This window comes from Strix uralensis, chromosome 6 (assembly GCF_047716275.1).
Source record: "Strix uralensis isolate ZFMK-TIS-50842 chromosome 6, bStrUra1, whole genome shotgun sequence".
NCBI lineage: Eukaryota > Metazoa > Chordata > Aves > Strigiformes > Strigidae > Strix > Strix uralensis.
Window position 1 is genome coordinate 13658509 of NC_133977.1, and position 23908 is coordinate 13682416.

At 38.3% G+C, this 23908-nt stretch overlaps 1 protein-coding gene across 3 annotated transcripts; it reads right to left on the reverse strand.

Annotated features, from left to right (window-relative positions):
* Positions 1–63: 63 nt before the first annotated feature.
* On the reverse strand, positions 64–23600 carry SF3B1 (splicing factor 3b subunit 1). 3 transcript variants are annotated; one of them, XM_074872774.1, is made up of 25 exons: positions 23466–23600; positions 17177–17343; positions 15750–15851; positions 14928–15042; positions 13014–13093; positions 11649–11816; positions 11277–11511; positions 10222–10434; positions 9476–9597; positions 8633–8830; positions 8439–8540; positions 7513–7692; positions 6978–7064; positions 6578–6848; positions 6162–6307; positions 5927–6073; positions 5673–5798; positions 5061–5282; positions 4630–4812; positions 4419–4530; positions 4212–4332; positions 3659–3790; positions 2507–2779; positions 1801–2017; positions 64–548 (listed from the first exon to the last, which is right to left on the reverse strand). In XM_074872774.1, exons 1-25 carry the CDS (start codon positions 23491–23493, stop codon positions 390–392), a joined length of 3906 nt encoding a protein of 1301 aa, XP_074728875.1. In that variant the 5' UTR covers positions 23494–23600; the 3' UTR covers positions 64–389. The 3 variants fall into 3 exon arrangements, 2 of the variants coding, with proteins under 2 accessions (XP_074728875.1, XP_074728877.1); XM_074872776.1 differs by lacking the exons at positions 14928–15042; positions 15750–15851; positions 17177–17343; positions 23466–23600 and adding an exon at positions 13410–14710; XR_012629417.1 differs by lacking the exons at positions 64–548; positions 1801–2017; positions 2507–2779; ... (14 more) ...; positions 10222–10434; positions 11277–11511 and adding an exon at positions 13410–13465 and having other exon boundaries at positions 11752–11816.
* Positions 23601–23908: the final 308 nt, after the last annotated feature.

A 23908-nucleotide genomic window follows, 5' to 3' on the forward strand; every position in this document is an offset into this window, starting at 1 on the left:
AACAAATACTTAATCCAAAGGGACTCGTTTTACAAGCCCCTCTGTCCAAAAACCACACACAAATTAGTTTTTATACACAAATGTTTATTTCTCAAATAAACTTCCCCTTTAAACACAAGGAATGAAATCTAAATCTTCATAAAGATGAATCCAAAATGAAATCCCTCCAGTACATTGTAATCACTGTTTTCTTGGTCACTACTGGCTTTAACTGTTTAACATCAAAAAACAAGAACATATTTAAAAAATCATGCTACTGGATTCCTAGTTCTGCCTCTGACCAGCTCTTCTATACTGATCTCCAATATTTTAAAATTTTACATCATCAAATCTGAAGCGTTTAATTGAAGAACAGCTGTGCATTAAACACAAACAACTGAACAAGAAGATTATAAGATGTAATCAAGTTCGTAACGAATATAGGTGTTCTTTTCATCATTATAGATTCTTGGATAATGTGCTATCAGAGCATCCTGTGATCCGATGTAGATCGAATTATAAATCTTCCAATAAACATCTCTGACTTTCCTGGCAGGGTGAAACAAACCCTAGAAAACAGAACGGAACAAAATTTATTAAAAGCTTACAGTCTAAACATCTGTTACTGACTTTACTCAAAGTTTTGCACAATAAGCATTTTAAAAAGCAATTACAGTAACTAACATCACTTATAATAGAGGTGGCACATGAAATTTGTCATTCCCAATTTTTGTGACTACCTACACCAGTAAGTAATAGCAAAGTATTATTTAGAGACAGATTTTCTTATATTTTTTCTGCAGGGAGAAATTCCACTGAACGTATTTCTAGTTTTGTATTCTTTTAAAATAAGAATTAAAACCTGCTGCAGTATATTTGGTTGGAACTGAGTCTCATCTTTGCCTCTGCTAACTATGATTTGTGCAGAGAATGCTAGATAGGAATACATGAGATAAACTATTATTAAACCTAAAAAAGTGAGCAGAATGTGAAAGCTCCAGAAAAAACATTTCTATGTAAGAAAAATATACAAGTAGTATTTGCAATAAAATACACTGTGCAAGAGAATTCTTTCATCTTCCTACTGATGTCAGTATCTTTATGCTGAGGGCCCCCACATAAAAAAAAAGTGAAATTCCGTATGTACAAATAATTAAACAAATGCTGTCAGATCTTCTCCACATTGATCTGCATTACATTCGTCCTTGCTTCCCAACTGCCAAGATTCTATAGCCAAGACAGCAAGAACTGTTACGTGCAATTACACAGAAAAGGAGCCTTCAGATTTTACCACCACATACTTTTACAGAAGCTGAACTGACTGGTGCTGATGTGATGGTGTAAATTCTGATCAAAGCACTGTTTCCTAGTGCTTCACTCTTGCATAGTTTTAAATCTCTTACTGCTTTTCTTGGCTAATGACAAATAATGTTGATTTAATATTAAGCCTATCCTCTCATTTATTTTTCTCACTTGTTACTTGTTCTCATAACCCCTTGCACTATTAATTTATTCCCCAGTCATTAGCATCCTCAAAATTCGTGAGATGCTTCCATTTTTCAAGTGACAAGTGCCAGGCTATTTTAGCCAATTTATATTCTACGTTACCTGCAACTCAATGCAATCAGCTATCTCACTGTACCAAAATCCCTGTTTATTGCATATTTCAATTACTGAAGCCCTTGGTACAGAATGCCCTGTTTAAAGAATGCTTTAAAAGAGAGCAAAAGCCACACTGTTTTCCTTTGCTAGAAATCCTCTTCAGTTGACTCCTGCCTGGTAATTGCTGTCTCTGCCATCCCAGCATACACAAGGACATACCTGTAAACAATACTGCAACATTCTGCAGGGACCAATAGCAACTCTGAGGCCCTCCAGAGCCCCCATAACTGCCTGAATGACGTGAGGAGAGGTTTCAAACACATTAGGCCATACGTAATTTAACAAATGATTAAGAGAATCTTCACAGCCAAAACCATAAACACCAAGAGACATATGTTGTACCACGGCACTGGCTGTTTGTCTGTGTACAAGATCCCTGAAAGAGAACAACGGTCTGTTAATAAATTATACTCAGAAGCAACATGTGTGGACAAGCATAATATTTCTTTTCAATAACACCTTCTTTGAAAGCACTAATATATACTTTTAACCCATATCTACTGACAGCAAGAGGCAGAGTAACAAAAATCAGTAAATTAAAAAAAGACAGGAGTTTTCTGACAAATTACTGTGCTCCGATTCCACAGCAAAAGTATTAACAATAGAAATTATCAAAACCAGTTTGAACGTAGTAAGTCTTGACTCACTTAAGATGCTTGTATCATTTTAATCTTCAAAAGTATTAGTAAAATAAGAGTATATAATCTGAATTATTTGCAGACAATGGCTTCCAAATCATGCTGGTCACTTAAAATCTTTAGCAAACAAGGACAATATGCGTATTCCCTATCTTTAAGACCCAGCTACATACTTAAAATATATGACTATGGCTAACTGTACCATCGATAGAAAGAAGCGCACTCACCTGTCCATTAAAGCATCTTCAAGCAATGGTGTGACAGCATAAATGTAATCTTTTCCCATCTCTCCAATGTATTCAAACAGAAAAGAAAGAGATTTTAACACACCATTCTGGACATTCAGTTCTGGAACTCTGTATTCATTCATGAGTGCAGGCAGCACTGTGAAAGGTGAGCATGTTTCAGCTACAATAGCAATTGCTACTGTAGTACATACTCTGTTCTGCCTTTCCTGTACTTTCAAGTTATTCAGCAGTGTAGCCAACACATCGTGAGGCCTGGAAGAGATAACATGCATGTCCATGTCAATAGATTCAGTGAGGATTTGGATAAAATTAAAGGAGTTTCAAATAGCAAGTGGCAGAAAAGCAGAGCTTAGCCCTTAAAAGTTTAGATAATGGGCAAACAACATAAACCACAAAACTGTAAAGCAGCTTAAGCAACTGTATGATCTTATTTTCATAACCAACATTTTTTACTTTCTCTAGACTTAGCTTTTTTGCTGCCTTCTGTTCTGCCTCTTGTGAACTCTAGAGGATAGCAGTAGCCTCCACACTATTGCTCTGATCCCACAGGTAATGACAAACTTATATAAAACCATACACACTGACACAGATAAGCCATGTCCCGTATGGATAAGCACAGTTATGACATTCCTTGGTTGCTTGCTGCATCTGCATTAAGTCAGTAATTGGTCACTAATTTACAAATATGCATAAAGATGGGAATTGTGCTTCATTCTACAGTTTGCTGACTTGCAGTATCACCTTAGTGGCAAAAAATACTTTTCTAATCAATAAAAGTCGATTTGGGGAAAAATAAGAGAAGGGAGATTGAGCACTTAAAGCAGAGTTTATGAAAGAATACAGAGAAGGTCTGAACGCACATCACAGTATCAAAAATTAATGAGACAAACAGCTCTTGCTACCAGATTAGACTCTAACCTTCCTGGTCTACAAATTTACTTCAAAGGTCAGCACCCTGTATTAATGAAGAACAGGTGACCGTATTCTCCTTCTACAAAGTAAATCATATGAAGTCTATGCATTTAACATGTTAAATGTAGGTAAGTTTGAATTTTTCTCACCATAAAATTTACAATCATCACTATGTTAGGTAACTGTGTGTAGGAGGAGATAAGCATTAAACCAACTTACCCAATAGCTTTTGCAATATAACCAAAAGTGTTCACTGTGGCTCTTCGGATAGCTTTCTTGTGAGCTTTTAATAATTCAAGCAGTTCAAAGCAGATCCTCATCCATTCTCTTGCAGAAACATATTCTGCACCTCTGAAATAGAATCAAGTGAGTTACTGCTTCAGTGACGTTAGAAGTTTTTAAATAAAACCACAAAAATTGCAGCACCTATTCATCTGCTATCAGCAGAGGAATGCTGCTTAAGCAATTTCCTTAACTGGGTATCTGTTAACATTCGCTGGTTAACAGTGTACTCAAAATTTATACTGCATGCATTCTAAGTTTGCATAAATGGACAACATACTTCTTACAAAGTGTTTGCAAAATACTATAATTACAATATGTTCAACAGACTGCCTGCTAAATATCCCATCTTAAGCTTTACACACAACTTAAGAAATATCAAGAGATATGACAGTAAATACCCAGATGCTAAACCTGACACTCAACTTCAGCTTCTGCTACAATAATTGCCCACAGAGAGGGTCAACTATTTCATCATTAGTCAGCTTACCGGTCTGCAATGCGCCCAACAAGATCAATACAATTTTCCTGTACTTTCTCATGTCTGTTCTTCAAAATAGGTGTAAGTCGTGGCAGCAGATCTTTGATTGGTGGGGTCATCTTGTGCATACCTATTGAATTCAAAGAGGCATATTTAGTTTTATAAGGCCTTTTCATTTTGCTTTTGAACAGGCATGTAATCAATACAGAAACGTACCTATAACATTCACAATAGCCTTAAGTGCTCCAAGTATGCTACCCAGTACTTCAGGATATTCTTCACCCAGGTACTCATACAACACAACACCCAAGTGTCCCATCAGTTTTTCCTACAACAAAGTAAGAAGATTTAAAAGTGGGGGTTTTTCTTCCCCTCCTGTTACTATGACATATTACAGCACATTTGGTAGTAGAAGTCAATACAATACCTCCTGACAAGTCTTCATGACAACTGCAGTACGAGAGATCAGGTCAGCAGCCTGCTGCCTAACTTTAGCCGATTTGTTGTTCAAACGCCACAAAACCGTACCACAGATTTGTGGCAAGTAGGGTTTAACTCTTTTGCCTAGAGCATTAACCACTGTCCCAAAACCATTCAGCATCACAGAATCCTGAGTGCAAAAACAACAAAGGAAAATCAGACCAACAGCAACACTACCTTTTAATTAAAGCTGACATCATCTAAAAGTGATATTAAAATGCTAAAATTCCACGTTTGTTTCTGGATTTCATTGATTAGAGCACTGACATCTGAAGAAGGATTCTAAAAATCTGACTTAGAAGCATACATTTCTGCATAACTAACAGTGAGCTAGCTTACAATTAAAGGGAACCAAATACTAAATGTCTTTGGCCATACCTCTGTGGTCTGTTCCTGAAAGGCGTACAAGATACCATCAATAAGTTGTTCTTCCAGTTTATGATCAATGTCTGCTGCCCCCAGATTTCCCATTATCTTCTCAATTGTTTCCATGACCATTTTTCTGTACTGCTCAGCCTCATCCTTCAGATCATCCACAATTCTGGAAATAATTTCTGCTGCTCCAACTTTATTTGCCAGCTCCACAGTTGTATCAACCAACTGGAATACAGAATCATTAAGTAAGCAAGCATTGTTAAAATCTACTTTCTACATCTTGAAAATAAACTTCTCTAGTCTGAAGAGAAGGAGCATCATGCATGCTAAGTGCACTACAAACAACTGTTTTTACCTTTAGAAATCATCCAATGTTTTAAACAACACAAATGGGGTGAACTACCCCACCTTACAAGTATTTAGACTCATATTCACAGATGTAGAATCTCTTGACAGCTTCCTAAGAATCTGTGAATCTTCTAGCCATATAACTTCTGAACCGCCAATCCAAACAAAATTCAGTTTCAGGACATACAAGACATCTAGCCTGAACGAACATTCTAATACGAATTTTGTTCTACTGTAAACAATTTTCCAACTAAAAAACCAATATACCTGTCTGTAATTTCTTCTGTCCAATGCCATTCTGTGCTGCCAGAAGTGTTTGAAAAAAGGTGGCAAGATTTCTGTTTTAATGTAGTTTGCTTCAACACCATCCGTGCCACAACACTGCTTTACCACCTGACAGGAAATAAAAATCCAACAGTTTTAATTTTGTAGGGTTTGGGTTTCTGAGTGGCTTGGGGGTGGGGAGGTTTAAGGAAAGCATACATATTTGATATTAATGTAAAACAGTCTTTCTGACATACCTTCAACACAATTTTTTTCATCTCTTCATCAGGAGACTGGAACTCTCTGATAAGGATTAGCATGACTTCCCTGGTATAATAGTTTGCATACTCAGCATCCATAAGTGGAATCAGGTAACCAATAGCCTTCAAAAAGGCAGCCAAGCCCTATTTAAAAGCAGAAATATGTCTCTAATGAGTTACAGGAGATATACATCCATTTCAGTTCAAACTAAAGAAAGCATTTTAGATATACCTTTCCTCTGTGTTGTCGTATACCCTTCCATAAAGGCTTCAGGACAGAATCAAATGACTCAATACCATAGGGAGTAGCTGCTTCAGCCAAAGCAGCAATAGCCAAAGCACTGATGGTGCGAACTTTCTGCTGCTCATCCACCAGACCTGCAAGAGAATAGTGTATAGTACCACTTCTTGCATTTCTTGTGACTTAAGTTCAAAATAGCAAAAATAGAGGGGCAGTATAAAAGAGATTAGCTTGTTTTCAGGAAAACTGAACAACTATTCCTCTTTCAGAATCAGCTGAACTGTTTCTCGGTGTCAAATGAACACACAAAACAAGGACCTTACTATCACTGTGCCTCACGGGAGTATGAAAAATTTTCCAAATATAAAGTGAATAAAAAAAACTCTGCCTGGGAAGGCAGAACTTACCATGTTCAATAATTTCAACCAGGCTCCTGAGATGAGGCAGGATAGCACAACCCATAAGAATAGCAATCTGCTGTACAATCTTGATGCCAGTATGCCTAGCCTGCCAGGACTTTTTGCTTTTACAGACAGCTTTCAAGAAGGGTAACAGAGAAGGAATGCCCAAAGCAGAGGCCACAACAGCAAAGGCTCGAGCTGTTGTATTTCGGACATACTCATCCATATTATCAATATCAGGTCGCATTGTGGAGATCATTGTTGCCAAACCAGCAGCCTGAAGAAAAAAATATACAAAACATACCAATTGAATTTATGAACAGCACATTTAATTCTTCTGCCATGGCTATAAACATGCAGCTATACGTAAGCTCACTCAGTGCCTTAATGAAGGACGGAACTTTACCTTAGCCAAGTTTGAAATAATTTCTCTGCCTTCCACTCTAGCATAGTAGTCTTCATCAATCAGCAGTGGTTCAATGACAACAAGGATCTGAAAAAGATGAACAAATTAGTATTTCCTTTCATTAATACTTTTAGTAGTATTTCTGACCCTACTAGATTCCACGGAACAGAGATGATTCTGTGGGTCCAAGCTTAAAGCTTTATGATGACCAGAAAAAATTTAAATCTATTATGCTCTTTTTAGAGCTCTTTGTCTCTGAAGGACCTGGCCTGGATATACTACCTAAATCAGGTAAGATCCCCTTTCCCATCCTCAAGTGTGCACACAGCGTTTTTACATCATGCCTTAATACCATAAAGCCCACATTTTGGTCACACTACAAGAACTTAAAGTTTAGCTTCAGAAGAAATATGAAAGCCAACTGTGTTAAAAAAAAATGGTATCATCATCTTCTGATACACAAATAAAATACACACTTCTCCCAGCAACGATCAGAAAAAGCAATTCAAAGATGAAACAGTAAATTGCAACAGACCTTGTGTACATAAGGTCGGACCAAGTCATCCAGTTTGTAGAGAATTCTGTCAATGACTTTGACAAGCAAGTGACGCTCCTGATCTTCAAGTGTTGGTGACATCAGCAGAGGCAGAATCTGATTAAACAACGGCCCTGCTCCAAATTCCCGAGCTTTATCAGTAATTTGTCGCAATGCAGCCTAAACAAAACCAAACAGCCTATCAGTTAAACTAAGGAAACAACACTGAACAATTACAAGACAGGTAGATATTAATCAAGTTAGAATGTAATTCATTGCAACCACAGGCTTCAAAATACTTGTTCCTACCACTGCAAAACTCTACTTCAAACAATTTTATGCTGATCTGCTTAAAAACAAATGCTTGAAGAGAAACACCCTGACATTAGCTCACAGATGTTCAATTTTCAAGAAAAGTATGTTCATGGTCTAATATTAAGAAGGGTTCCATCTGAAAAGTCGCTTATACAGCATTACTTGCATCTAGGCAGCTTGGTGCTATGGTCAGTTTAGAGCAAAACTGCAGAAAAGACTGATAACGCATTACCTAATGTGTAAGGCTGAAGCTTAATTAAGAGCGACACTGCTAATTTAAGCGCAAGAAGCAAAATCCAGAAAATTAGGAAGCCCTGCAAGCAAAAAGCACTATAAATCTACTTTCTCACAATTGTAAAAAAATATATAAAGATAAGCCATATATTATTTAGTGGCTGACGTTACTGTACAAAGAGCAGCAATACTAAATTACACTGAGTGAGAAACAAAAAGCCAAACAGATGTAGAAGAGGAAGAAAGCACTAAACAAGTATCAAAATTTAGGAGATTATTTTAAAGAGAATCCCACAGACAACTGAAACTAAGCCTGAAAAGAAACACAGATTTCTGAAAAATGAAATTACATAAATGCATCTGACAATTCATCTTACCTTTCTCATGGGAGGTGTGCCATTCTTTATTTTCAGAAGTAATTTCATTATTTTTCTCTCCTTCTGTTCTTCAGGACTCAGAGTTGATTCATCAACATCAACCTACAAATAATTCCAGACAAATAAACAGGCATTGCTACATATTCAAAAGAAATCAGGAAACTTTAAATCAGCATGAGTGAAATCTCATTTACCAGCAGTTTATCAAAGTATTGGATATCATCTGGTTTTAGGAACGGAAGATTGCCAGAAGGCTGGTCATTAACACTCTTCATAGTCCGGTCTTCTGTCTGCATGTGGAATCCAGTCATACCACCCAAAGGTGTTGGAGTGGCTGTAAGCTTACGAGCTGGAGTGCGAATAGGTACATAACCAGCTGGTGGGGGAAGAACCTACAGAAGAAAGAACAAAATGTATCTTAGAACAACAGATATGAAAAGAGGAAGGCATCAAATACAAAACATTACTAAACTTCTATCTTCCATTTTACTTGTTTGGGGATTTGTGCAAGTGTTACTGCATACGTTAGATCCCATGTTTGCAGCAATACAAACAAATTCACCACGACAGTATTTGTGCTTATCCTGTATTGACAGCATTTCAGAAGAAAGCTCACTTCCACTGCTGAGAGCTTGGATAATAAACTCTGAATTCTCTTTACAAAGTATTAAAGAGGCACTTCAATATCTGTATCAACACAGTGTACTTGCTGACTTCGAATTTGTGACTCTCTTCTATGTTTTTCTACATCTGGACTTAGTATTTTTATCAGTTCATTCAGAGCTCACTTCTGGCCTTGACAGGCATTCTCACCATGAAGAAGCAAAGATCACCTTTAGTTCTCCCTTTCTAATGGATTTACAATAAATCAGTAACTGAATCAAACAAACATCTACAATCAATAATAAATACTTAATGTGAAATGTTCTACTTCTGGGACAACTTGGTTTAAAAAAAAAAAAAAAGAAAAATCAGTATCCCTGGCAGAAAAAAACCCAAACATCATGGTCTGCTGTATTTTAATGCAGATGAATTACCTTGTATCCTTCTGGAAACATAGCATCCAATTCTTCGTCAGAAAGTGGTCTGTTTCTCTCATCAATTTCCCTTTCCCAACGCCAAGCCTGCAGCTGTTCAGGAGTCATGCTCATGATATGACCTATATTCAAATTTTTAAAAAATTACAAAAAAGGATTAAAAAAAAACTTCTGTAGGAGAAAAAATGACTTGTTTACTTAACCTTTAAGCGCTCTCTTGAGCCAAAGTTTCCATAGCACTTGAAATCTGTAGCCAGTCTTTTATTGATTTTTTGCCAACTAAATTGTATAAGAACAGACATAAAACCTTAGTCTCGATTCCCCTCCAGAACTGAGCTGCTGTGGGCATTAAAAATGGTAAACTGAGCATATACTGACTGCTTTCATACAGGCAGGAGAACATTAACATGTTCAGATATGCAGAAGTCTACTTCAAAATACAATATAAAGGGAAATGCTTAATTTCCACAAAAGAAAGTGAAGCCTTAGAATCACAGAATCATCTAGGTTGGAAGGGACCTTGAAGATCATCCAGTCCAACCATTAACCCAACATTGACAGTTCCCAACTACACCATATCCCTAAGCACTATGTCGACCCAACTCTTAAACACCTCCAGGGATGGGGACTCCATCACCTCCCTGGGCAGCCCATTCCAACACCTAACAACCCATTCTGTAAAGAAATACTTCCTATTATCTAGTCTAAACCTTCCCTGGCACACCTAGAGAATGGTCTGGGCTTACCTGGTGTAGGAGTTGCCATGTTCATAGCTGGTGTACCGATGGGTGTTTTGCCAGGGGTGAGAACAGGAGTGCTGCCACCCATCTGGCTAGCAGGTGTTTCATCCCATCGTGACTTCCTTTTACTTGCTCCGGGGGTTGGTGTCTCACCGATGGAGTCACCACCTCTGTCTGTACGAGGCGTCTCAGCCCACCCACTGCCATGTCCCGGAGTATCTAAGGAAAAACAAAACAATCTTTGCAGGAGGCTAAACAGTATATACTCCAACTATAGTATCAATATCCAAACCCATTTTCAGTATCTCATCCTCCTGTCTACACAAATCAACAAGTATCAAATAAACAAATATACTAGACAAAAAATAAAGACTGCTTTGGTAAATATTGAAAAAACACAGGCATTACACTAAAATCATCCAACAGCAAACCCCATTTTATGAAAAAAGCACGTCACCTTCTTAGGCTGAATCTTAGCATAAATAGATAAAATCCTAAAAAATACAAAAGACCTCCTCAAATATTGTAGAAATTGGACAAACTACTCCATGCACTCCCTTGATAAAAGCATTAAGGAACCATGATGTTTCACTGTTCTCTGACACATGAGCCTCATTCAAATTAGGCAGGTGAGAAAATGCTTCCAAAACTTGTTTTAATGCTAACCTCTTAAAAAAAAATTAAACATACACATACAAAAAACCAACACATACAAATGTATCACAAAAAGACAACACACACAAATGCATCACAATTCAACATAAGTTCTTTTACTGTGTCCTTCACACATTAAAATCTCAACCTGCAGCAGTCACTAGTTATACCACAAAATTTTGATGCCATTTTTGAGGCAAGGTGCTTTCACAGATGCGAGTTAAACCAACAGGCAGAACTCAGTGCTACAAACTCCAACAAAAATATCACTTCACATCAACCACTAGATGTCAGAATATAATTACTGCTTGCCCAACTTCCGAATCTACTGTTTACTTAAGGTGAAAAAATCCTATACAATTAACAATTTAAAACTTAATATGCACTTTCCAGTTCACCATAAATACCTCTTTCTGTTTTAGGTGTTTCATCCCATCGGTTTTTACGCGCACTGGAAGTGGCACCTCCGTGGCCTGGTGTTGCATGGCCAGGTGTGTCCCGACCAGGTGTTGCAGCTCCTGCTGGTGTATGACTGGGAGTCGGATCCCATATTTTTGAGCCTGGGGTGGCACCAGGAGTTTCGCTACCCTTTGCACGGCCTGGAGTTTCATCCCATCGCAGAGATGGTGTATGTCCAGGAGTCTATACAAGATAAAACTTGAAGTATTAATATCTCTCATACTATACAGTAAAAGACTGCTAGTTATAGAGTAAGAAACTTCTGAAATTCAAGAGGATTAGCATTAATAACGTCTTCTGATGAACACTAGGATTATTACCTCTGCTTGATCCCAACTGGATAATTTTTTAGGTGTAGCACCAGGAGTCTGATCAGCTGTCTGATCCCAACGCCGTTTGCGTTTTGAAGGTGGCTGAGATGCGGCTCCATTGACGACTTTGAGCTCTCCAGCTTTAGCTTTTTCAGCTAGTTGTTGCCTAATTTCCCTCTATTCAAGGGTACAAAAACACAACAGTAAGAAACAAATTTCTTAGGAAGGCCTCTTCAAATTATACCTTTAAAAGGGTTTTTCAGCTGTATCTCATCTATGCTTTTTTTAAATGTTTTGCTCAAATAACATGCAATTAGCTACTGTTTTAATTTCAGGTTCAATCTCTTTTCAAATTCCTCTATACTGACAGAGCAGCTATGTGTTTGGAGGGGATGTCGTTAAATTGATTTCTTATAGAAGCGATTATACAACAAATACAAACATATGGAGAATTTGGAGTGCTATCAGTTTCTGTCATCTATATGTATGCCTTAACAATCACTACACATCTGTTTCAAACAAGTTCCACTTCAGGAAATTAAAGGTGGATGAGTCAGAAAAATGTGTTTGTGTGAGATATATATCTCACGACATAAAAAAGCCCTGAAATTATTTTCTAAAATTCTGAGATGACATTGTTAAAACAGCACATTAACTGTTTTTCACTTATCAATGGATCTATAAACACTAAGATCGTCAAAACTGAGGAACTAATTCCTCAATTAAGGTAAGTCAAGTAGGGTAAATCAATCTACAGAGGTCACTGGAACTACAAGATCTTGCTCTAATTAACAAGACAGCACTGTAGATATTACAGAAAAAAATGTATTATGTTACCAATATCATCTTATTTATTAAAATGAATTTTTAATAACCATCAATAAAGCATGTACTTTTACTTTTTTCTCTTTTTTTAAATATTTAAAACCAAATATCAACCCTCCTCTTAGTACTGCAACATGTTTTAAGTGCTTCAAGAAAAGCCTTTTAAAACCTCCCCTATTCCCTTTACACAGAGCTCAAAAACAAACATCTCTGACACTGAATACCCCTCAGTGACTATTAGTTTTTGTCTCTCATCCTCTGAAAGAAAATAAACAAGAAGTCCAAGTGCTACAAAAATATCCAGATTAAAATACATTGAGACTATTTCTCCCTCCATTGTTTAGATATTATATAGAACAGATGTTTTTCAAAACTTTCATCTTTAAATTCTACTGACTTTCAACATGTGGAGAACAGGATTTTCTGAAGAAAAGGACTTTTAAGTCAAGACAAAATGTCAGCAGCATTTCCATTCCCACTTTCTTAACATGCTTTCAAAGGCTGTAAAATGAAACTAAGCTCAAGTGGAAAAGCCTCCCCGCCACACACCTCTTCTTTTGTTAAATGCTGTTCACGCATAACATCCATGTATGTTCTGGCATTCATTTTAGGATCTGGTGTCTTCCCTCCTGCGGAAGAGAACAGCAACAGGAATGGAGCACAATGAGTACGTGATAAGCAGAAAATATTGACTTTTTCTATTGTCCTGCTCTAATATTATATTATTCCATGATCATTTAATTTTACTTTTTGATTGAAAATTTTAAAAATTACATGTATCTTACGTTTATTCAGTTTGCTGATCAATTTAACCTGTTTGAACACAAACATAACTACTGCAGTTTCAAACAAATATTTTAAAGCCAATATAAATGATAAAATGACAACACAGTTAAGAGTCTTCAGAAGTGATGGGTTCCTGGGTTGCTAATCCGGAATACGTACACTTTCGTGCCTTTGTCTCCATCAGCAGTTCTGACTTCAAGCAGCAGAATAGAAGCCTAGAAAATTATCTCTTTACCATTAGTAACACTTTGGAAAGATATTTATATTCAAAACATTACCTTGTGTAAGCTGTTAAATCCTAGTTGTTATCTGACTATAACTAACTATTGCATACCTAAGTAATGTTTAAAATGTTTTATCATAAAGACCCATTTATAAGTTTGACAAATCTGGAGACGTCTCCCAGATCTTCTAGTGTTATATCGTAAAAGGGCTTCATTAAAAAAAACAAAACAAAACAAAAAACCCCAAAACACTCTTTGATGACACTTTCCCCCTCTCCTCTTCTCAAGGTACAACTGTGATTGGGAGCTGAATGCAATACAGTACATATACCACCACAACGATACTCACAGGTAATGGGTTTTGTATACCATATGTTGTTTTATGCTGTGTATCTTGCGTTAATTACACTTTTAAGTACTTTACAAGAAGCCCAACTTTATAAAAATTAGACTTGTCAAGAAAAACACTTTTCTTTAAGAAAAATGTGCAGGTTTGCTATACAAGTGGTACAGCATTATAATTTAGGGAAAAAAATAAACTTCTTAAACATTTCTATGCTGAAGATCATTGCCCAATTGGCTGTGTCATTCTGACACTAGCTTTGATAGGACTTTCCTTTGGAATACTTTTTCACCATAATCTACACAGGATGTGTTGAACTGCACCCTTAAGAATGCAGACAGGACTGGCATATAGCAGTACTGCTGTAGGAAAGAAATTAAGGACAGTTAGTATGGGCCTGTGAATTCTGACAATACATGTTTATATCAATTACAATTAAGCAAGTAAAATAATTAATATCCCTATTAATTCATGCAGGCTGAAATTCTCATTTGTAAAACCTGCAAAATAGCTACTAATTTTAAGCCAACAGGCACCTTATTGCCACACGTGAAACTCATTCACCTGAAGAAAGTTTCTGTCAGACCCACTAATACCCCTTTTCCTGACTTGCATTCTAAAATTATCAGAACAGACTTGAACTATTAATAGTATCAAAGTCTTATATATGCTTTTGTTTCTTTTAGCTATACCACCTAAGGTTACGTAGGATGGTAAGAATTAGGTGCTCTATTTTGAGAACTAGCATTTCAAAAGCAGTAACCCTGTAAATCTATTGACTTGGAATGAAAACTTTCAAGGTACTGAAAGAATTTGAGCACTCAATACACAAAGTATAATGCACAACCCAAAACAAAATGAAAAGAGAAACCTTTAACCCTTTGTGTTTCTATGGCAATGGCTCATTATTTTCTTGTCCTTCTACCTGGAAAGAAAACTCGTATTATAAAGATGAAGAATATGGCATCTAGGTTTTCAACCAAATCTCTATGAAAAGGGGATGTTTAAAACAAAACTAAGTTTATAAGCATGCCAACAGAAATCAAAGGGCTAAAGACAATTAAAGACAATAAATTTCATAAAGGGTATACAAAAGTCAAAATAAATTACCATCTGCAAAAGGATCAAGACGCTCAGGGGAAATTATCATCATCCGCCTGTGCTTTTTGTACTCATCTTCCCGATCTGCAATCTTTTGGGGACGGTGTTCTGCAAAAGGATCATACTAAAAACCAAAAGAACAGCTTGTTAGTCGCATATGTATGAAGCACAATATGAAAAATGTCTGGTGACCATAAGCCTGTATTCATTTTCAGTATTACTAAAAAGGTCTACTTTCTTTTTAATCTCAATTATGCAGGAATGTCAAACCACTACGCTAATATAAATTTTACTTCTGTAACTGGAATTTTTTTTTTTTTAACACAGAATTTCTTATGAAGTAACTTCTGACGAAAATTTGCTATTTTAAGAAGTTTATTCAGTTGTTACCAAAGCATTTCATGCTGTCAACCTTTCCCCTTCTTTTTGCAGGGGTACTTGACTCTACTTCATATGCTTTTAAGTTTCACAGAAAAACACTCCAGGAATATAAAACATAAGTGATTACATTTTCTTTACAAAAATAGAAGTATAAAGGACATGAAGTTTTCCAGTTATTTTCATTTTTGAAGTATCCAACCTATCAAAAAATATCTGTTAATAGTTTAGTGTATATGCCCACACTGCCTCTACATGCAGAAGTACCAGTTTTCATTACCCTGTGGAATTCTAAGCTGAAGCAGTAACAAGCTTACAGCAAAACTAGAATACCATATTCCTTTACATATATCTTGTATCTCCAGAAGACAAGACCTGGTATTGAAAAACTTTAACACTTCTTTCTCCTAATATCTACAAGAGTATTTTATTGTGCCTTTAATTAATATGTACCTGTTCAGTAGACTGTGGTATGTCATTGAGCAATGCCACTGGAGCATGGTACCCTGGCTTCTTCTGGCCAAGCAAACTTGTAGAAGGGTAGTCATCATCATCCTGCCAATAAAAACACATGGCAATTTTGTCATGTTGATATTATATTTAGATAAAATAATGTCAAATTAACATACTGTGGTCATAGAAAAGATGAAAATCAACAACTAGAATAGTTAATTCCAAATTTTAGCAAGCATATTCATATAGCTTGTTTTATTACTCCCAAACTGCTGAATCAGATAAACCTACCCACATCACTAAAAAGATAACTTTTTCCCTACAAGACTCAAGTATTCTGCAATATGCTACATTTAATCAAGTACGCTGCTTACACCAGTTAGACAAAAAGTCTCCATTTCATATTAGCACTACTCATATAGTTCCCTAGTTGGCATGTATAAACTGGTGTACAGAAATTCAAACCACTTTTTCTTAAAAGCCAGCTAGATATAGAACAAAACTTTAGTAAATAACCCTAAAAAAAGCTTCAGAAACAGTGAAAAATACAGAAATAATGTTAACTTATTTACACCTTCTCAGTCACAATGGCAAAAACAAGTACTCAGAATGTGTAAGATGCTTTTGCTATCTATTTCTTCATATTAGTAGCCAGTTTCTGTGCAATAATTTACAGCAACACAAAAGAAAACCTGCTCTTAAAACTATGAACTGATTTCAGTGAGACCCTGTAATGGAAATTTTTAATTAAGGAACTTCTGGGCGGCTACAAATGACACATAGTACATCACTAAAAAAATACATCAACTAATACTAAACTGCACATAACAATCTTCCTTCCTCTTAAAAATATAATTCACTCAGTGTAATATGTAGTTGCCTATGGATTTATGAGAACTGTAGTTTCTGACTGCTCCTGCAACTGAAAAAGTGGTCAAATGATTAATATTACAAACTAACACAAAATAATCTTACAAACAGGATACATAAAGAGAACATAATACAGTGACAAAGCCAATTCTCAAAAATTACTCTGAAATTTGAAATTAAGTAGAAACAGAAATCTTAAAATAGCTGCTTAAATTGGTTGGCCCAAGTTATTAGGTTTTTTTTTCCCCACCATCATTTTTCATCTTGGCAGCAACAACAGAACAAAGTTAATTATTCCAGTCAAGGCTAACACTGACTAAGTACCAGGCCACAAGTTTTTGCCTTCTACTTGGGCCTACCTGACTTTCAAAGCACAATTCATGAAGTACAAGGCAGACTTAGAACTTACAGGCTTCCCAGCTAAGATATATTTGGTCCAGTATGGCTTTAACAACAGCAACAGCTTTTACTTCAGCAACTGCTATTGAAAATTACTCAAAATTAATTCCAAAATACTTAAGAGTGCATGCCCTAAACAAGTACACAAAATCACTTACATCTTCCAATTCAGTTGCTGCAATAGAAGTGACGTATCCAGCAAACCTGCTGTCACTGCCACCATAAATTTCTTGATCATAATATCCTGTGGAATCAAGGCCTACTCCTTGTGCTTCATCAAGAGCAGGCTTTTTTCCTTGAATTTCTCGAATTTGTGCTTCAATATCTAGGGTAAAGACAAAAAAACCCACAGGTCTTTTTACACATACACACAAAATGTAATACCCATGTTACTATGTACAGCAAAATGAGTTTTTCACACAATTTCAAAGATGATCTCTAAAAAAATAAACAGATATGATGCATTAAACTATAAAATCACGATGTATATAAGCAACTTTACCTTAAGTTGTAATATTATTATTCAGCACAGAGTACTTCAATTGTATGGCCAAAAGCAAACTATTCAAACCCACTGTTAATGTATCTTCCAACAGAAATAGCAAAGAAGGTTGTTTACACTGCAGTAATAGTTCTCAACACTACACTAACACAACACTTCCTCAACAAATGTAATCCTCTCATTAAAAAAAGCCTTTCAAAAGGTTATCACATATTAACACACCAATTTTGCTAATTTCAACAAATCTGTTCAAAAGAGCTACTGCATGAGTTGTTAATCTGAGAACATTTAATATAACCACACTGTATTCTGTTATTTAATATACTGCAAAGCTGTATTGTCTTTGAACAAATTGAAAATCCTCTCATGTGCCACTGGATACCAAGTCAGCCAAAAAAAAAAAAGTCAGGACCAGTTTCTTTTCACTCTGACAGCTCAAATATTATTTACTCATGACTATTCCTGCCTGCACCACCATCTTTGAAGAGTCTACTATTCTTCCGGATAACAAAAAGCTTACCCTTCAAACAGGACAAATGGGAGCTTTATCATTCTTTTAATGTATCAGGGTCTGACTAATCAACTCTGGTGGTCATCTCTGACCTTAAAAACTTGTTAAGCCAGAAAACAAGGAACAATTAAACCACGCTTTCCTCCTACCTGTTGTAATGCCACAAGAAATAAATTACAGTAATCCAACTGTCTTCAACAAATCAACTGTGATGTAGGTATATTAAGGCACAGCTAACTCCATAACAATTATTACTGTTTCCATCTGAATTTTATCTGATTCAATAGACATGTAAAGACCATATCCATACAATGTGAATTTCAGTAGATCAAACAATTATTTTCACGCCCAAAATAATACCTGAGAGTTGCATCTCATGGCTGAAAGAATACCAAGGTCATGCTTGAGCAGGAGGGTTGGACTGTGCAGTCTCAAAAGTCCCTTCCAACCTCAACAATTCTGTGATTCGCCCTCTTCCACCTGAAGCGGTACTGCCTGCTACATTAACTTGAGAGAGATCTGCCAATTTACAAAAGCTACAGGAAGTTCTATTCACAAATAATCTTAAATCTTGTCTAGTCACTTTTTTTTTCTTTACTATTTTTGCTTATTTCTCTTTTTCAGGACAAATAAATTTCACAAGGTTTTCCCACCAAGATATCTTACAAAAAACTCTATAGTACAACATCTGCTAACAAACCTGCCAAAAATTAAGATCAGATTTTTTTTTTAAAGGTAAGATTATTGCTAGTCCAAATTATTGGACCTGAGACAAAAATGGGGGAGCAGGGGGGTTGGTTGTAGCAATTGGGGGTTTTTTTAGTGATTGAAAGACAGCAGGATCAGAATTGCTTACTTTAAAAGTTTAAACTGTCAGCCCTGTAAACTTCAAGACAAAGTCAAAGCTGGGTCCTTTTCTTATCACAAACTGCCATTAAAGAAAAAAAAAAACAACACACTGTAGCCATATTATGCCTCCTGTACGAAGGCATGTTTTCTACAGAGGTAACTGAACACGTAGTTTTACCTGACAAATCTTTGCTATACAGCTATGAGTGAGAACAGCAGGATTAACTGTTCATGCACAGCCTGCAGGACTGGCAGTTCGAAACACTGACTTCACTTTAAACACAGTAAACCTGACAGCAAAACTGCAATTCCTGCAGCGGTCTAGTGGGAAAAGAAAGAAACCAGCAGAAGTACGCTTCCAAACACATCAAGAGTCCCACGCACAGAAGATATATCATAGCAGCTGATAAGAAGAATCCTGCTCCTGCCAGTTAAGGGCTTCCCTCAACCTTTTGCAGCTATCTAGGACAGGGTAACTTGGACAGTCACCTCTGCATTACAGAAAACTCATGAGAAGCTGAAACCTGACAAAAGCCTTATACCGCTGACCATGATCACCTGCTGAATCCTGCCCCCAGGTGCATCCAGCTCCCCATAAAATCCTGCACAGCACAGGGGATTCCCGTGAGTCCAGAACTTGAGACACATTGCTCCCCAATACATTACTTCCTGGAGAAGCAGCAGAAAAAAACTACTGCCGAATCAGGGATCCCTGCATTGCCCAGAGCTCTCTGATCATCTCCAGAGGCATTTCACACATACCCTGTTTACCAGTGTCATCTGAAGGTGTTCCATTTTTGTGAAGTCCTATGCCATCCTATGGCATGGTTATGGAACTGATACAACTCAAATACTTTTCTCACTGATCTTTTAGTTTTTTCTGTTTCTTCCAAAGAGCAGATCAAGTTCCTGATTCCTTTTGTTGCCTGGTGCAATGCAGCACTGGGGTGAAAGGGAATACCTGAAGCTTCCATTGCTACCAAGGACAACACTACTAGCACAGAGTGCTTTTAGAGTACAATGACATTGTTTCTTCTTTCTAAAGAGCAGTTACTAGAAACACACATTGCCTCTTTAGTAGCATATTAAGTCCTGATAGTGCACCCATAGCTATAACCAACTTCAACACAAAAAAAAGCCTACAGATCTTGCCTACAATGCAAAAACCTTTCCATCATCTGTCCACTGAAGCAACCTGACCATATAGCTCAGCCAAATAAAGCACCCCTGCCATGCACCACGGGCCACAGAGATTTGACTGTGCATGGGCTCCCACCACTGCTACCATCAACAGTCTATTAAAATAATTGTGGGATTTCTGCAGGAAAAGCATTAACACAAAAATATTTTCCTATTAATAGTTCTTACCAACTCTTTACATACTAAGGCCTTGTTCTCTTATTTTTAAAATAGCTGTATTTACTGAAGAGGGTACAGATCTCAATTATTTGCCTTCTCCTTTAAATTACATGGGTACAGGTGTTTGCAGACTAAGGACCATTCTCACTTTCTTACAGGAAAACCTGCTGGATTATCTGCACTATAAAAAAAGTCTGCATAGGGTCTATAGGGATAACAAACCCCCACTCATGGCCACCACGATTTTCAACTACTGTCATACAGTCTCAAAGTGCTAGTTTGAATTAAGCACTCTGAAGAGAACACCCAAGCCAGAAAATCCTTTTAACCAGAAGGTCTAAAAGGTCTGCAGCCAGTTTAGGTCTGATTGCCAGTTTAAAAAGCGTCACGTGTTTAGCTGGAAAAGACTATTCTGACATTAAAGATGTGTTTTCATTCCTTGATCTAACTGGAACTTTCTTGAAAAAGCTCACACCCTATTTAACAAAGCACTTAAATGCAAATCAAATTAAGAAACAGTAATCACAAAGCTTAAAAATACATAGTGCAAAGCAAAGTACTTGTTTGATGATTTAGTCAACTAGGACATAAACAGAAATGTCAGTCAAGGACAGAGAACCAGTAAAGGGAGTAGGAATTGGGAAAAAAAAGGGGGGGGGATAATATCATACTGATCATTCCTTTTTCTGTATTTTACCCTCTTTAATATATTTTGGTATTTTAAAAGAAGTAACTAACATGCACAGTTGATTTGAAACATACCATAAATGCTGAATATTACTAAAGTTGACATATTTGAATTCAAAGTCACTGAAAATCTAGCTCGCAGCCAGATCACGATAGCCCTTCTCAAAATACATACTCCCATTACCATGCACATAGTTCTACTTGCAACGTCTGGAGTGCGAGACGTTATTCAGCATTAAAAAAGAAAGAAGAATCAGACCCTGTACTGAAGTAATACTTTACAGTGTAAATAGTTCCCATGTTTTCATGCCTTATCATATTTTTGCACATTTAGCTTGCCCTGTGCAGCTTTATTTCTAGCTACGTTAGCGCTCTCATACATGTTCGGTCTATTATGTTTGGAAATCAATTTGTTCTCTTCTGAGCAAGAAAAAAATTATGCAAATTAAATGCTACCTTCGACAGCATTCAAAACTCAAGCATTTATTGAGGCCTTATAAACTGCCATCTAAAACTTTACTTTTCAGCCTAAAACAAAGAGTTCCCCCTTAAACTATGTAACTGAAACTATCTCAAACTGTTTTGAGACCTCTTTCAAGTTGTGTCTTGAACACATCGATCAACAAGTATTTAACAAACAGCACAAAGACGTGAAAATTCTTCTAATACAATTTAGTAACAACTCAGTTTGGAAAATCAGTCAGGACCTGAAAAAAAGGATAGGCTAAAACTCAATAGATAACTAAATCAAGCTGTTCAGCTAATACCTCCATGTTGGGAACGACAGCATTACACAACCATACCTAGTTATACATAATTCTGTATTTAACTACCTACACCCCACCTTAAAATCTGTTCTGATACAACACTAATCAAAACACCTGCAACCAGAAGCATGTCAATGTTTTCATTAAAGTCTATAGACCACCACTTGCTTCAATAAATAAGCAATTTAAGTTTAAAAAAAAAAACACACAACAAAACAACAGCAATTCTACTATTTTATTATTAAAAGCTTTTTAGGTAATATGAGAGGCAGAGCACTGTGATGGGTAATATTCACTTGGTTAGTATCTCACACATGCCTTATGCATGTGACAGCATATAAACAAAAGACAAGACAATTTCTGTAATTACACAAAAATGTTCTAGAATGCTAAAAAATCAAATTAAGTTTTAAAAAAAAAACCGTGAGTACAATAGTTTAAGCTTTTCTTCATTTACAAACTCACATTAGGTCTACCGTGTTAGAGACTACACTAACCTCACTTCCACAGATGATGCCTCTCCATTTGAAAAGTTTTTTCAGTGCAAAACTTGCTGTCCCCAAAGGCGATGAATACCTGAGTACCCTGCCTACCTCACAGTGTACAACCACTGTGAACAAGTAGTTTTTGATTACTGAATTAGTTGTAAATTAACATAAAACAGAGCAGATCACCTATCATACACAGAAACAGGAGTAAAAACCCAAAAGCAAAAACACAGAAGCAGTACAATTCTAAAAATTATTCTCCCTTGCCCGAAGATATTTACAAGCAAGGCAAGCCACAGACATTGTCCAAGAAGAAAGCTTTGATTCATGCTATAAAGAGCTGGAAGCAGTAGTGAACACAGCCACATAGCACCTCAGAGAATAACATACTGCCTATGAAAGCCCTCACTCATTAAACCGCTCAGAGACCAGTTTTCCTACATAAACACCCAGCCGGCAGAAAGCCTCCGTACTAAGATGGCAGTTGAAATGCTTGAGACCTCACACTGTTTTTTCCCTTCCTTCGGGGCATTTTTCTCAGTGAGCACCACGTCGACACGATGCTTAGTAACAGCTCAGGCCATGCTGGCTTTCAGCGGGCAACACCCGCTCACCCTCCCTTTCTGGCCTCCTATTTACTGCAGACCCAAGCCAGGGGGCTCGGTCAAGGGAACAAACGTGTGTTATTGACATTCACCATGTAAAAGTGAGGAGGCGTACCGAACGATTTTTACCGAGCGCCTGCCGAGGGCTCAACGCGAGCACCGGGGGCGGGGAGCTGCGCGCAGCGATGGGGAGCGGAGGCGAGGCGCAGCCCACGGGCGGCCTTTCGTGGGAGCGGCGCTCAGCCTAGGCTTCGTGCTGGCAGGCGGAAGCCTGGCAGGGTCCCGCGCTCCGGCTGTAAAGCCAGAGCTAAGCTACACCGTCCCCCGCCTCACACCCGCCGCCTCCCCTCCCCCCCCACCCCCCCGGGCCCGGCAACCGCCAACCGCCCCCCTCCCCTGCGTGCACAGCGAGAGCCCCCCCCTCAAGTCAGGCTCCCTCCCGCAGCCGCACCCCCGCAGTCCCCGAGCGCGGGGCGGCGGCCCGGGCATGGCGGTGACACAAGCGACGACGCCATTACAAACAGGCCCGGCCCGCCCGCCGCGGGGCGAGCCTGCTCGGCCCCCACCCGAGTAGCCGGGCCTGACGCTGCCCAGAGTCGGGGAGAAACGCAACCAAAAAACAACAGCCGGACGCGCAGCTACAGGAGGCGCCGCTGCGGGCGTTCTCCGGGTTTCTTACCTTCGTGGGTCTTGGCGATCTTCGCCATTTTGTCGAGAGCGAACAACGCCGAGGCGGAACTGGCGCGGCCCCGCCACTTCCGCTACAACGGGGAAGGCCGAGAACTCAGTGCGCAGGCGCGGCCGCACCCCCCCCTCCCGGCGCTGGCGCCTTGCGCAAGCGCAGTACCGACGGCAAGGGGACGCCACTCTGCCGCTCGGGCAGTCCCTCGGGCCGGGGCCCAAGCCCCGCCCACCTCGTGACGGACGGCAGGGCCAGCGAATGACAGCGCGACTGATCGGCACGGAGGCGGGCGCGGGGATTGTGGGGCGGGTGTGGAGGTGGCCGGTAACGGTCCGTCTGGGACAGGGTGAGGCGGCAGCGAGCACGGCTCGGGGTGCGGCCTGGGCTCAGGGGAGGTCGGAAAGCGGGGAGAGGCCCGGGGTGACTGCCCGGTGGACGGC

Excerpts from the sequence above, each read along its gene's own strand:
- SF3B1 (XM_074872774.1), bottom strand. The coding sequence starts at position 23,493 with ATGGCGAAGATCGCCAAGACCCACGAAG. Across the intron at positions 8,541-8,632 it reads AATACTTTGATAAACTGCTG|GTTGATGTTGATGAATCAAC; the intron begins GTAAATGAGATT and ends AATTATTTGTAG. Across the intron at positions 4,333-4,418 it reads GGCTATTGTGAATGTTATAG|GTATGCACAAGATGACCCCA; the intron begins GTACGTTTCTGT and ends TGAATTCAATAG.